We start from the raw sequence: 12,044 nt of genomic DNA on the forward strand, positions 1-12,044 counted from the left end.
CAACCCATGTACGGTCAGCCCATACTTATCTCATGTGGGTTCAATGTGGTCAGCCCACATGGGCTTCCCATGTTGGGCCCGTGATACTCAAACTACATGTGCCCCACATAGTGTTGCCCACTTCTGCCCCATGCACAGTTAGCCCACATTAATGCTGAATGGGGCCCATATGTTTAGCCCAAATGGGCCAGCCCAAGTGGGCCCCATTTTAGGTTACCATATCGGTCCCATACAGTTAGCCCAGATAAAACCCATGCCCACTCATAACCCATGTAGCCCACTTCAAACCCAAGTGGGGCCCACCTATCCATGCTGGCTGGGTCCTTAGACAGAGAAAAATTTACCTGCAGAAAAAGGCATGAAGGCTTCTCTCTTCCTAAATTTACCGTCCTGGTCCAGGAAGTGCTGAGGGTTGAAGGAGTGAGGAGTCTCCCATATGGACTCATCATGGAGGACAGAGTGAAGAGTTGCTATAATCAAGGTTCCCTTGAAAAAGAAAAACATAAAAAATGTTCTTCTCAGTGCTCTACTGTCATTTACAGGGTTCTAACTAGCTTCCTACAGAGTATAACTTGTAAGCATATTTAGATCACAGTCACTTGCCATATTTCTTAGTTACCGCTGTAGTGTAAGAGGCAAATTGACTAAATTTAAATAACACTTTTCTAGTCATGGCGGCCATTTAACGAGCCTCAGTGGACCATGTTTACCTCATGGATTTCACAAACACACAGATTCATAGATTGACAGGCAAATTGTAGGAAAGTTGGGGTTTAGCACCTTCACATTAACATTTGGCAGGAGGAAGTTGGACCTTGACTCACAACTCTTGGATTGCAATAATTAGGCTACTCACTCCACAGGGCCACAGTCGCCCTCATACACTACCTTGGTGTTGTTTGGTAACAATGTTTTTTTTTTTACGTCTGATATTTAATACCTAATATACACTCTAAATGAAATAATGTGGGTTACCTTTGGAATCGAGTATTTATCCAGGGTGGTGTCTTTGGTCGTCATGCGGGCCACATTCAGTGGAAGGATGTTTCCCATCCTCTGTATCTCGTGGATGACGGCGTCAGTGTAGGGCATGCTCTCTCTGTCGGACATGGCGGGTTGTCTGGATGAACCAATCACAGCGTCTATCTCAGCCTGGACTCGCTCTGAACACAATGAAAACTAGTTTTTCTATCTTGTACATGATTTCTCCCAATAAACACATAACACAAAGGTTTGAGGAGATGCATGCAACAGCAACAGATTTGTTTAAGATATTTATCTTATACGAACCTTGAATCTCAGGGTAGTAGATCATGTACAGCAGCCCCCAGTGCAACGTGGTGGTTGTAGTTTCACTTCCAGCACCGAACAGATCCAGAGTGCAAGCGCTCAAGTTGAAGAGATCAAAACCAGAATCTTTGTCCTCTTTCTACCAAAGACACCAGAGACAGGCGTTTAAATGTTTACTATATTTATATTGCTGCTCCAGCATTTTAAACCACCTCCAATGTCTTACTTAACCAGAGTTTCCAATGTTGTTTTATACTTTTGCAGACTTTAATGTCTCTGTACAGAAGAATGTGTGCCACCAAATGAGGAATATGGCCCTCTAGTAAGACGTGAAAACTGATGTTGTCAGACACTCTTTATCAAATCTGACTGAATTTAGGCTGTTTTGTAAAGAAAACTCAGGCCAAATTTTTCTTACATGTGTGAAGCTGGTAAAGAAATTTCACAAGACTTCAAGTTGTAGTTGGGGAACAAGTGTTTCCACAAGCTATTGACTCAAATAATGGAATATAAATTCAAGCACAACTTCCTCTGTGAAAAACAAAAGGACATTTAATAAAAATTTTAGTCCATTCATCTTTTCCCTGCTATGTTGCAATTGTGCTCTATCATGCGTTGGTCAATCTCACAAAAGCCAATAAAGTTCATGGAGGTCTGTGATTGTAAGATGACAAAATGTGAAACATTTAAAAGCAATAAAGAACTCTCAAAATTATGTTCAAAGGCATGTTTTTGCATGTGTTAAGTTATTTTCCTCTGTAGAATGTAGATGTGGTTCATCCCTATGAGAGGATTCTGTTACGCTCTGTAGATAACAAATGGAAAATGAATAAAATAACATTTGAGAGGCTTTCAGGAACCGATGGGAACTTCTGATCAAATAATTCAAGAAAGTTTTGGCTAATCGAAGATAAAACATACTCAAGACATTGAACATCTCACGTAATGAATAAAGGAACCCAAAACTCACCTCTCCCATCTCTATGAGGAAGGAGTCGATGTAGTCTCTTGGAGACGCCGGGTCAAGGTTCTCTCTGTGTTCCTTGATCCGAATTTCTATAAACTTAATGACCTTCTCTATGAGACTGAAGATTTGTCGATGAGGTCCTGGCAGCCACTTCATTACTGAGGGGATTGTGTTGTAAATCTGAAAAGCAAAGAAGATGCATAATTTTTAATGTAAGAAATAGTTTTAATGCTAATATAATATGGGTATACATTAATAGCAATTAATAGCAATAGCATTTTTAAATGTGTTTTGATGACACTTGTACTCATTTTAAATAAACTGTATGTTTTTTGTTGAAAGGTGCATTGTGTTTTTCCACAGCACTGAGAATGACGGTGCAGTCGCAGACAAAGTTACACTTTTCCAATCCTCTGTCGCTCTTAGGCTGCAGCTCAGATAAAAGACTTTCATCTTCAATGCTTGTAAAAAACACTTTTTGGATAGAAGGCTGACCTGTACGAGAAAACTTCCTTGTAAGCGCATAATCTCATTAAAGTCAAGAAGGATAGTCTGGTACTGCTTGTCACTGTACTCAAATCGACTCCCGAAGACCAAACAGCAGATGATGTTGGACACGGCGTTGTTGATCAGTGTCTGGGTATTAAACGCCTTGCCTTTGAAATAATAACAGACTGCAAGCTAAATAAAGCCAAGGAGTAATATACGTAAAAAAAATAGAATAAAAAGAAGATGAAAAATTATGCAAAACTGCAGCAATGACAAATTAAATCTTTTTTTATTTGATTGTTTGGTTGTTTTGTACCTTGCTGATCAGCAAATGCCTCAGTGAGATATCGGCACTCCTGCTGGGTGTATCGCTCCATGGACTTCTTTCCCAGACCAAAGTTCCTCAAAGTATGAAGAGCAAACCTCCTCTGTACTTTCCATGGATTACCATTAGACATCACAAGGCCTTTCAGAAATAGCAAACTGTGTCAACATTGAGTTTCGTGGAGCCAGATACAAATGATATTGCTTAACATGAAAGAGTGACTTAGAAAGAAATCAACAGGGATGTAATGAGACACCAGCACCTTTGTTCTTGAAAAACTCAGAAAACAGTGGAATGGTGGGGCGATCCACGAAGTTCTCTCCTTTTTCAACAAGGGCCTCTTTCACATGTTTGTACCCGTTAACGATCACCGTCCTTCCTCCAAAAATATCGAGACTGAAAATGCTGCCATATTTTTCTGCAAACTGAACACAGACAACAGATTTCTGTTTTCAACAAAGTGACATTGAGACACAGTTACTGCCTGAGGAACAAGTTTTACTGTTTGTCCAAAATTCAGGACTATTTGAACTTATTCATCCATTGTCTTCCATTCATGCAAGGCCAGGTCATCGAGGGTAAAAGGACCAGCAGGGAAACCCAGACATCCATCTATCCTGCTGTGCTCTCCACCTCATTTTGCAGCACAGGAAGCAGCCACACTACTTAATTTCTTGATTATAAAAATTGTTTGATGGTACAATAAATTAATGTGATCAAAGATACATTTGAACACTTAATATATCACCATGGTTGAGTTCATGAAGGTCTAAATAAGGAAAGTTTAAAAAAAAAAGAAACAAAGGAGAAAAGAGGAAGAGCATCAAATTTCTGCCCATGTGGGAACTCTAACTGTACCTCTGAAAACTGCAGGTGAAGTCTGCCAGGGTTGATGCGATAAAGATCTCCAATAAACGGCAGAGGCCGTGGTCCTGGAGGAAAGTTTTTTGGTTTTCTGCTCTTTAAGATATTGCTCAGCAGCAGAAACACAAAGAAAAATATCAAGACGCTCCTGGTGTCCAGCCACTCAAAGCCAAGGAGACCGTATAAAGCGTCCATTGTGCTCTGCTAACACAGGTGCAGCTCTGTGAGATCAGCTATGAATGACACTCAAGAATCTCTGAATCTTTTTATATATACCATTCCGTTTACCGGTAATAAAATTATTATGCACTGTGAGTAACTGTCGAGTAAACACGTCATGCTCTGCAAATAGGACAAAGGTGGTGAACATAAAAGCTGTAATAAAAACATTAACAACCCTCTATGTTTCTGCTTCGTTCTGTAATCTGAAGTTCTGTGCTCTTGATCCTCTACATTTTATATTAACTATGTTTGTGTTCAGATTTAAAAAAAAAAAAAAAACATGGAGAAAGACTCATTTTCTACCTCTGACTTGATTAATACATGTGGTATGAAAGACTGAAGTCAACAATTTTAGAGAAAAAAATGACGTTCTCTTTTTATGTTGCTAAATATTCTCCCGTACGACTCGTCTTCAGTCTGTTTCACCTTCATACTGATGGCCTCAAGCAGCACACATTCTCCACACAGCCGCAGAGAAATCGTAGTCAAAAAGTGCTTTGTTTAAATTGTCCAGGCTCTGCTGTATCTTCATACAACATGGATGCATGCTGCATAGTTTCCCCCTCTGCAACCAGCTGGAGCAGGGCCAGCTCCCGCATGTTTCTCCTGTTGTTGTGAGAGTCCTGGGAGGGGAAACTGTTATGTAACTTCCTCACAGTCGCTTCTCACCCAGTTTGCCTGCCACCACCTACATCTCTGTTAAAGGTTAAGCTTTTTAACAAAGCATCTTTCAGGTAAATTTCAAGCTATTTCGATCAATTAGATGCACCGGTCAGCTGCTGCTGAGTTTTCTGTGGCTGCTTTTAAATCGGCTGCTTGTTGTTTGGACTCAAAGGCCCTGAGCGACCCGTCCCACTCGCCCTGTTCTCTAGCCCCCCGGCTGTGCCCCTTCTTAGAAAACAGAGGAAATGGGAGGAGGTATCCTTAGTTTCCGTTTATTTTTACAATCCACAACGGAGAGAAACGTATCTTTCTGCACAGACCAAATATGAGCAAACATGAAATGTAATTTATACATTTTAAAATGAGAGTATGGATTGATGTATAATGCTGGGATATGGGCCAAAGATTTCGCATTAAAATCAGAGCGATGCTGGATTTAGAAGTCCAGGTTACAAAAGAAATCCTCAAAGCATGACTCACGAAAGGTTTCTGGCTACAGGGCAAAATGCTCAGGTACTTGTAGAGTGCAAACCAAGTTCATTTAAATGCATTGTCCTTTTTAAGAAATAACACAAATGCAACATTTCTTTTATTTCTACTAAAACTTTAGAAGCAATAGTCACCTCATTAGATTTGTGAGTTAAAGGAACTTGTTGCATTTATTGCCCCAGCATAAAAATGAATGAGATGACATTTTTGAGGCTTGGTGGAGGTGATGAATCAAAAAATATTTAGGTGAATACGAGACACTGCAACACCATTTATTTGTAAAGTCATGAAAATTTGATGTTTTTCTATAAACAAATTTTCAAGACAAATTTTAATTGTTAAACTGATTGTACATAAAGAGATATAATACTGTTTTTTGGTAATAAAGAAACACTGGACTGCTTAATTTTAATGTTCAGAGGATTGACGGCTGTTGTTTCTTTGCACAATGTAATACAAGAAAAGAGAGGCTGTGTTCAGCTCAGCGGGGCGCGGCGCAGAGGCGGTAAGGCTTGGGAGTGCGAGTTGCTCCCGGTTTGAACTCCAAGCTGGGCTGCTCTCCAGGTGGAGCGGAGAACTTAAACCTCTGGAGGAGGGAGGTGAAGAAGAGGAACAACTCCATCCTGGCCAGCTGCTCCCCGAGACACACACGTTTACCTAAAAACCAAAAATGCAGGAGATGAGGTTTATCGTCACACTGTAGAAAAAGTAGAACATAGCAAATTAGGGTGAGAGGTCATCAGGTGAAGTTGCATGCTGGAAGGTTATGGATTGCGCCCCCTACTGCTACATTTGGGATTTTGCAGCTAAAATACGAGTGCTTGTAGGATCAGAGGTGAGCGAAACTCAAACTCAAGACGCTATGAACATTACTCCATTTTTGCTTGTTATCCGTAACTGAAGGAGCAACATGGGCTTGGTAATCGTTTACTTAATGTTAGACTTTTTGCTGAGTCTGCAGATAATGGATCATTGTATCTACAGCTTATATTTGTTTTGCTACCAAAGTAACTAATTAATGCCGATCATGCTTAACCAGCCTGACATGACTCATTTAGTTTAGTTTTCGTGTCCCAATGAACTTATGAAATCTAAAGTGCTTCCAGATGTTCGCTTTCAAAACACAATCTGGTGTTTAATCTTTCCTTGCTGAGCTTCATTCCTTCTGTTTACTTTGGCACAATGTAAATAGAGGTCCTGCACGCACTTGCTATTTTTCAGAGCTTTCTACTTGCTTCACGTAACTACTTAGGATTCTCTGGTTCTTACTGAGTTCACGACATAATACTCCCCTCCAACTGAACCATTTCCAGGAGGCTTTTTCCAGCTGCTCAGAAGGTGGTGCCCATCTTTAGCAGGTCTTCACACAGATATGAACAAAACAATTACCTGTACACCGGCTCACTCTCAAACATAAGGGCTGTTTAGATTCACAGTTTAGCCTGTGGAAAGAAATTGTAGAACCCAGAAACATGTGATACATGCAGAAGCAGGACGTGTCACCTCAACACAGAAAGGCCTCAGCTAACATCTAACCTGGAGAGGCTTAAAAAAAAAAATCAGATGGTTTCCTGTTTCGGATCAATTTTAGCTGGATCAGCTCAGTGTGGTGACTGATGGGAAACCTGACTAGCTATTTCTGCTCAGTGAACTCACAACACGTAAACTCTGCTCTGTAACACTCTTCAGTCTGGAAGTTGTTACTGAAGGAGGAAAGTTAACTTTCTTCAGTATCAGTGAGGAGTTAAAAAAAAGTCACAGGAAGGACAAAAACTGTGAGAAGCTTTAAAAGGAAACTGAGATGCAAATTGTTCATTTAGACCGTTTCAGCAGAGAGAGAGAGAGAGAGTTTTGAATTAGTGAATGAGGGAATCTACCCAGAACCAACTTCATATGATAAGACTATGCAGAAAATGTCACAGTCGGACAGTGTGGTAGTGGGGGTGTTGTCCCATCAAACCATCAATTTCCAAAACAAAACATTAAAAAAAAAAAAAAAAAAAAAACATGCAGGCGGCGCCTTGCTTATCATTTGAATTAGACAAGAAAAAAAAAAAAAAAAAAAAACTCATAAAAGTGCACACAGGGTCAGCACAAGCTGGCTGGACTGCGTACAGAGCAAATAGACAGAACAAAAATTGACCACAAAGTTTCTCAATTGTGCACCTATGAAATTAAACCGATTACAAAAACCAGTAATTATTTTTTGCTCTGTCAGTTTGTATGTTTTGAAGACATAGAAGAGAGCTCGACTGTGAAGGACCAAAACAAACGACTGACCTGCAGAAAAAGGCATGAAGGCTTCTCTCTTCCTAAATTTACCGTCCTGGTCCAGGAAGTGCTGAGGGTTGAAGGAGTGAGGCGTCTCCCACATGGACTCATCATGGAGGACAGAGTGAAGCGTCGGAAGAATCATGGTTCCCTGAGAATTAGAAAATATCAGTAAAAAGGATCAATAACATTAGTTGTGAGTTCAAAGCCAGCAGACAAACAGAGACAAGTTTGATCCCTACTCTACTTTAAGGTTTTTCGTTTTATAAGATGAAATGTTAATTTTCAATGATATGCCAAAGATAATTAGATATAGCTGCTCTTTCCCTGGACTGAATGAAATAAGTTTTAATGAAAAGAAGAAACAAATAAACTCATTTAATTTAATTAATTTTAGCTGATAAAGCAAGTGGGAATGAATGGATGGACAGACAGATGGATGAACGGATGTTAGATAATTTTAATATTTAAAAATTACATCATCAGATGGACCAAAATATAGTTAAGTGGAAATTTTGATATTTTAAGGATGAAAATAACAATAATTCATTTAAGTAACAAAAAGTAAAACTAGGCAATATATTTTTTCCATATCAGTTTCTTTTAATAAAAAACAAATGAAACTTTCTTTGGTTTGTTTTTTGGTTAAAACCTGTTTGTTCTTCATTCAGTGAAGTTACTCACAGTGGGTAGAGAATCCAGAAATTTTACTCAATTAAAATTAGTGATACTTCATAATAAAATTACTCAAGTAAAAAGTACAGTCTAGTTAAAATACTCCTAAAAGTACTTTAAAAAAAAAAAAAGTAAATGTAATTGAGTAAAAGTAACTAGTTACTACCCAGCTCTGTAGAGCAGCCACTCCTGGATAGGATCACTTCTGCTTTATGTGTAGATATGATTCTCATTGCTGTTCATTCAAATCCGCAAATCTTAAAAGCGGCTTTTTAACCCTTTCCAGGTGAATAGATGTCAGTAACCTTTTATCTGTAACTTTTTTTAACTGTACCTTTGGGATAAAGTATTTATCCAAAGTGGTGTCTTTGTTTGCAAGTCGTGCTAGATTCAGTGGGACGATGTCTCCCATCCTCTGTATTTCGTGGATGACGGCGTCAGTGTAGGGCATGTTCTCTCTGTCGGTCACCGCCGGTTGCCTGGATGGACCGACCACGGCGTCTATCTCAGCCTGGACTCGCTCTGAACACACAGAAAACGAGGTAAAATATGAGTTTTTGCACAGAGATGGAGAAAGTCGTTCTAGATTCAGTGCAATTTAAAGGTAATTAAAGATGATACGAACCTTGAATCTCAGGGTAGTAGATCATGTACAGCAGCCCCCAGTTCAACGTGGTGGTTGTAGTTTCAGTTCCAGCACCGAACAGATCCAGAGTGCAAGCGCTCAAGTTGAAGAGATCAAAACCAGAATCTTTGTCCTCTTTCTACCAAAGACACCAGAGGCAGCTGCGAGAATCTGTTTACCATGCGTGCAGGATATTTGAGAGCGAACAGAAGACTCACCTCTCCCATCTCTATGAGGAAGGCGTCGATGTAGTCTCTGGGAGACGACGGATCAAGGTTTTCTCTGTGTTCCTTGATCCGAATGTCTATAAAGTCAATCAGCTTCTGCAAGAGCGTGAATATTTGTTTATGTGGTCCAGGCACCCACCTCATCAGCCCGGGCATTGAGTTGAAAATCTGAACAGAAAGATGAATGTAGTGAAAATAGTTTTAAAAATAATTTCAATGTTACCTCAAGTGTATAAATAAAAACATAAGTTGACTGGATAGATCCAAAGAACCTTCAAGGCTGAAGTATAAAATTGCATGTGGACAATTTTGCTATAAAACGAGATGTGTTTTTAGAGAGAAGGCGTACCTGAACTGACAAACCTCCCTGTAGGAGGATTATATTGTTGAAGTACTTCAGGATAGTCTGGTACTGCTTGTCGTTGTACTCAAATCGACTCCCAAAGACCAAACAGCAGATGATGTTGGACACGGCGTTGTTGATCAGTGCCTGGCCATTAAACACCTTATCTGTGGAGAATGGAAAGAATGAAGGCCTTTTGTTAAAAGAGTGAATATCTGAAAGGGCAGAAAAAGCTCTAGCTTGGCAAATTAACAGCCAGCTTCTTCAAGAGATCTGACAGTAGATCTCTGTATTCATACGGAGTTTTATGAATACTGTAAAACTCTCAAGCGTCAGGGGAGCAAAAAAGGTTCACCAGTTTAAGTTCACAAGATCGACAGAAGCTGAAAAAAAATTCAGATAGTGATGAATTACTATCTGAATAGTAATTCATACTACATTTCATAGTAGTATGAAATGTTACTACATTTCATACTACATATGAAATGTAGTAACATTTCATATTACTACAATGCCTATACGATATTAGCTGCTGTGAAGATGACTTGATGAAGTTTAACTCAAGCATCGGAATGGAAAAGAAAAGGGGGTCAAGTGACTTGGAAGTGGCATGATTGCTGTTGTTGGGGAAATGGGTTGGGGTATTTCTGAACCCGCTGTCTGAGTTCGAGCACAGTCATCTCTCAGTGTCTCTCAGCATCATTAACGTGATGTAGCAGAGGGTCTGCAGCAGCAGACACACCAGGTGGCATTCCTGTCTTCCAAGTACAGGAAACTGTACGCAGAGTTTGCACAGGCTTACCAAGATACCTTGTCTAACATAAAAATGGTAGGGACACAATTTAAGTGTGAAAATAAATCTTTGTGGAGACCTTGCTGTTCTGAGAAAGCCTCAGTGAGATACTGGCACTCCTGCTGGATGTATCGCTCCATTGTCTTCTTTCCCAGACCAAAGTTCCTCAGCGTATGAAGAGCGAACCTCCTCTGCACTTTCCACGGATTACCGTTAGACATCACAAGACCTGATGGAAAAAGAAACAAATAGCGTCAATATTTAAGTTTGGGTTGTCAGATATTCGTGAACTACATCCACGATCCAAGTGTAAATATATAAATGTACCTTTATTCTCAAAAAACTCAGAAAACAGTGGAATGTTGGGGCGATCTATGAAGTCTTCTCCCTTTTGGACCAGCGCCTCTTTCACATGTTTGTAGCCATTAATGATCACAGCTCTGCCCCCAAAGATGTGCAGGCTGAAAATGTTTCCATATTTCTCTGCAAGCTGAAGAAAGAGAACTAATGAGAATTTCGCTGCAGTGTTTTTCAGGCCCGCTTGAATAATTACTTCTCCCTACAAACATGATGGCAGCTGAATAGTGCAGAGTAAACAAATCCACAGAAAATGGACCTGAAGTTCAAATGTCAGAGTACAACTACCTACAAATAGGATTTCAAGTAAATTCATTTCCACAAAAACAGTTCCTGCCTTTTTTTTTCTTTAAGAAATATGTTATAGATGTTTTTTATGGCATAAACACTGCCATAAAAAAAAAACACAGTTTGCACAGGCTTACCGAGCCTGTGCAAACACTGCATGATTTATCATGTGTCATTTATTAGTAAGCTATAAAAGGAGTGACACAGAAATGATAGAGCAACCATTAAAGTTCACAATCAGTTCGTGTCAAAACACAGCTGCAACCAATATTTTTCTCTTATCTATGGTGAGTTTTCATTTTTTCTCCAAAGCATTTGGGATGTTAAAAATATTATGTCAATATTATCAAGTCGATCTGCAGATGATGGTCCATATTTCATTTGCATTTACTCTGAATTTTCTTCAGTGTTTATATTAAAAAAATGTTATATTTAAATGCCCATTTTAGTCCATAAAGTATTACTATATTAATATATAGCAATAGGCCAAACTTCTATAGTTCCACATTATGAGTTTGATTATTTCATTAAAATATACGTATAAAAACATAAATGATTGTAATGTCACTTCTGCCTATGTCAGCAGTTCACCTCTGAGAACTGCAGGTGAAGTCTGGCAGGTTTGATGCGGTGAAGATCTCCAATAAATGGAAGAGCCAGCGGTCCAGGAGGAAAGTTTTTCGGTTTCCAGTTCCTCAAAACGTCACTCAGCAGCAGAAAAACGAAAAGAAAAATTAAAATAGCCCTGGTGTCGAGCCAGTCTAAACCCAGAACATGCTGTACTGCCTCCATCTCTTCACTGCTCTACTACAACTCAGTCGGGCGGGTTATGAGGGTATACTACAGAGTCCATATCACTTTCAAAATAAAAGCTTTTCTGCACTTTTATAAGTGACAGGTGTGTTTTGGGTCGGCTTTAATCAAAGAGATACATTTTTGCTGTTCATATTTTTTATTTATTTTTTGGTAAAATAAGATTTTTGCTGGATGTGCAGTCAGTCAGTTTGTGCCATAATTGGGTATTTCACGGCTTCTGAAAAACATAATTTTTTAAAAAAAAACACGATTCCGATAATTTATCTTTTTCTATTGGGCCGCACAATGAAAATCACCTAAAATCAAGAAGTTTTTTTGTCTGTACTTAAGTTTTGTTGGT

General features: G+C 39.3%; 2 protein-coding genes across 4 annotated transcripts in view; both read right to left on the bottom strand.

The window, feature by feature from the left end:
- The window catches only part of LOC103137022 (cytochrome P450 2J1-like), a 30,614-nt gene extending 26,428 nt beyond the window's left edge, over nt 1-4,186 (bottom strand). Inside the window, exons 1-8 of one of the 2 annotated variants that reach the window (XM_007550532.2) lie at nt 3,930-4,185; nt 3,334-3,496; nt 3,063-3,212; nt 2,753-2,913; nt 2,261-2,437; nt 1,291-1,429; nt 976-1,163; nt 345-486 (exon numbers count right to left, since the gene is read on the bottom strand). In XM_007550532.2, coding sequence (XP_007550594.1) covers nt 345-486; nt 976-1,163; nt 1,291-1,429; nt 2,261-2,437; nt 2,753-2,913; nt 3,063-3,212; nt 3,334-3,496; nt 3,930-4,130 — 1,321 coding nt within the window. In that variant the 5' untranslated portion in view covers nt 4,131-4,185. Of the gene's footprint in view, nt 1-344; nt 487-975; nt 1,164-1,290; nt 1,430-2,260; nt 2,438-2,752; nt 2,914-3,062; nt 3,213-3,333; nt 3,497-3,929 lie in introns of both variants that reach the window. The other variant, XM_016670707.1, reaches the window with a different exon arrangement.
- An 894-nt stretch (nt 4,187-5,080) lies between these two features.
- LOC103137021 (cytochrome P450 2J6-like) lies at nt 5,081-11,711 on the bottom strand. 2 transcript variants are annotated; one of them, XM_007550531.2, is made up of 9 exons: nt 11,480-11,711; nt 10,571-10,733; nt 10,323-10,472; nt 9,457-9,617; nt 9,099-9,275; nt 8,881-9,019; nt 8,590-8,777; nt 7,590-7,731; nt 5,081-5,966 (listed from the first exon to the last, which is right to left on the bottom strand). In XM_007550531.2, the coding sequence occupies exons 1-9, from the start codon at nt 11,678-11,680 to the stop codon at nt 5,791-5,793; spliced, it is 1,497 nt and encodes a 498-aa protein (XP_007550593.1). In that variant the 5' UTR covers nt 11,681-11,711; the 3' UTR covers nt 5,081-5,790. The 2 variants fall into 2 exon arrangements, with proteins under 2 accessions (XP_007550593.1, XP_016526191.1); XM_016670705.1 differs by lacking the exon at nt 5,081-5,966 and adding an exon at nt 5,984-6,751.
- Nucleotides 11,712-12,044: the final 333 nt, after the last annotated feature.

The sequence above is a fragment of the Poecilia formosa genome, unplaced genomic scaffold (genome assembly GCF_000485575.1).
Source record: "Poecilia formosa unplaced genomic scaffold, Poecilia_formosa-5.1.2 Scaffold37, whole genome shotgun sequence".
NCBI lineage: Eukaryota > Metazoa > Chordata > Actinopteri > Cyprinodontiformes > Poeciliidae > Poecilia > Poecilia formosa.

Excerpts from the sequence above, each read along its gene's own strand:
- LOC103137021 (XM_007550531.2), bottom strand. The coding sequence starts at position 11,680 with ATGGAGGCAGTACAGCATGTTCTGGGTTTAGACTGGCTCGACACCAGG. Across the intron at positions 10,473-10,570 it reads TGAGTTTTTTGAGAATAAAG|GTCTTGTGATGTCTAACGGT; the intron begins GTACATTTATAT and ends TTTTTCCATCAG. Across the intron at positions 8,778-8,880 it reads CTACTACCCTGAGATTCAAG|AGCGAGTCCAGGCTGAGATA; the intron begins GTTCGTATCATC and ends CTGTGTGTTCAG.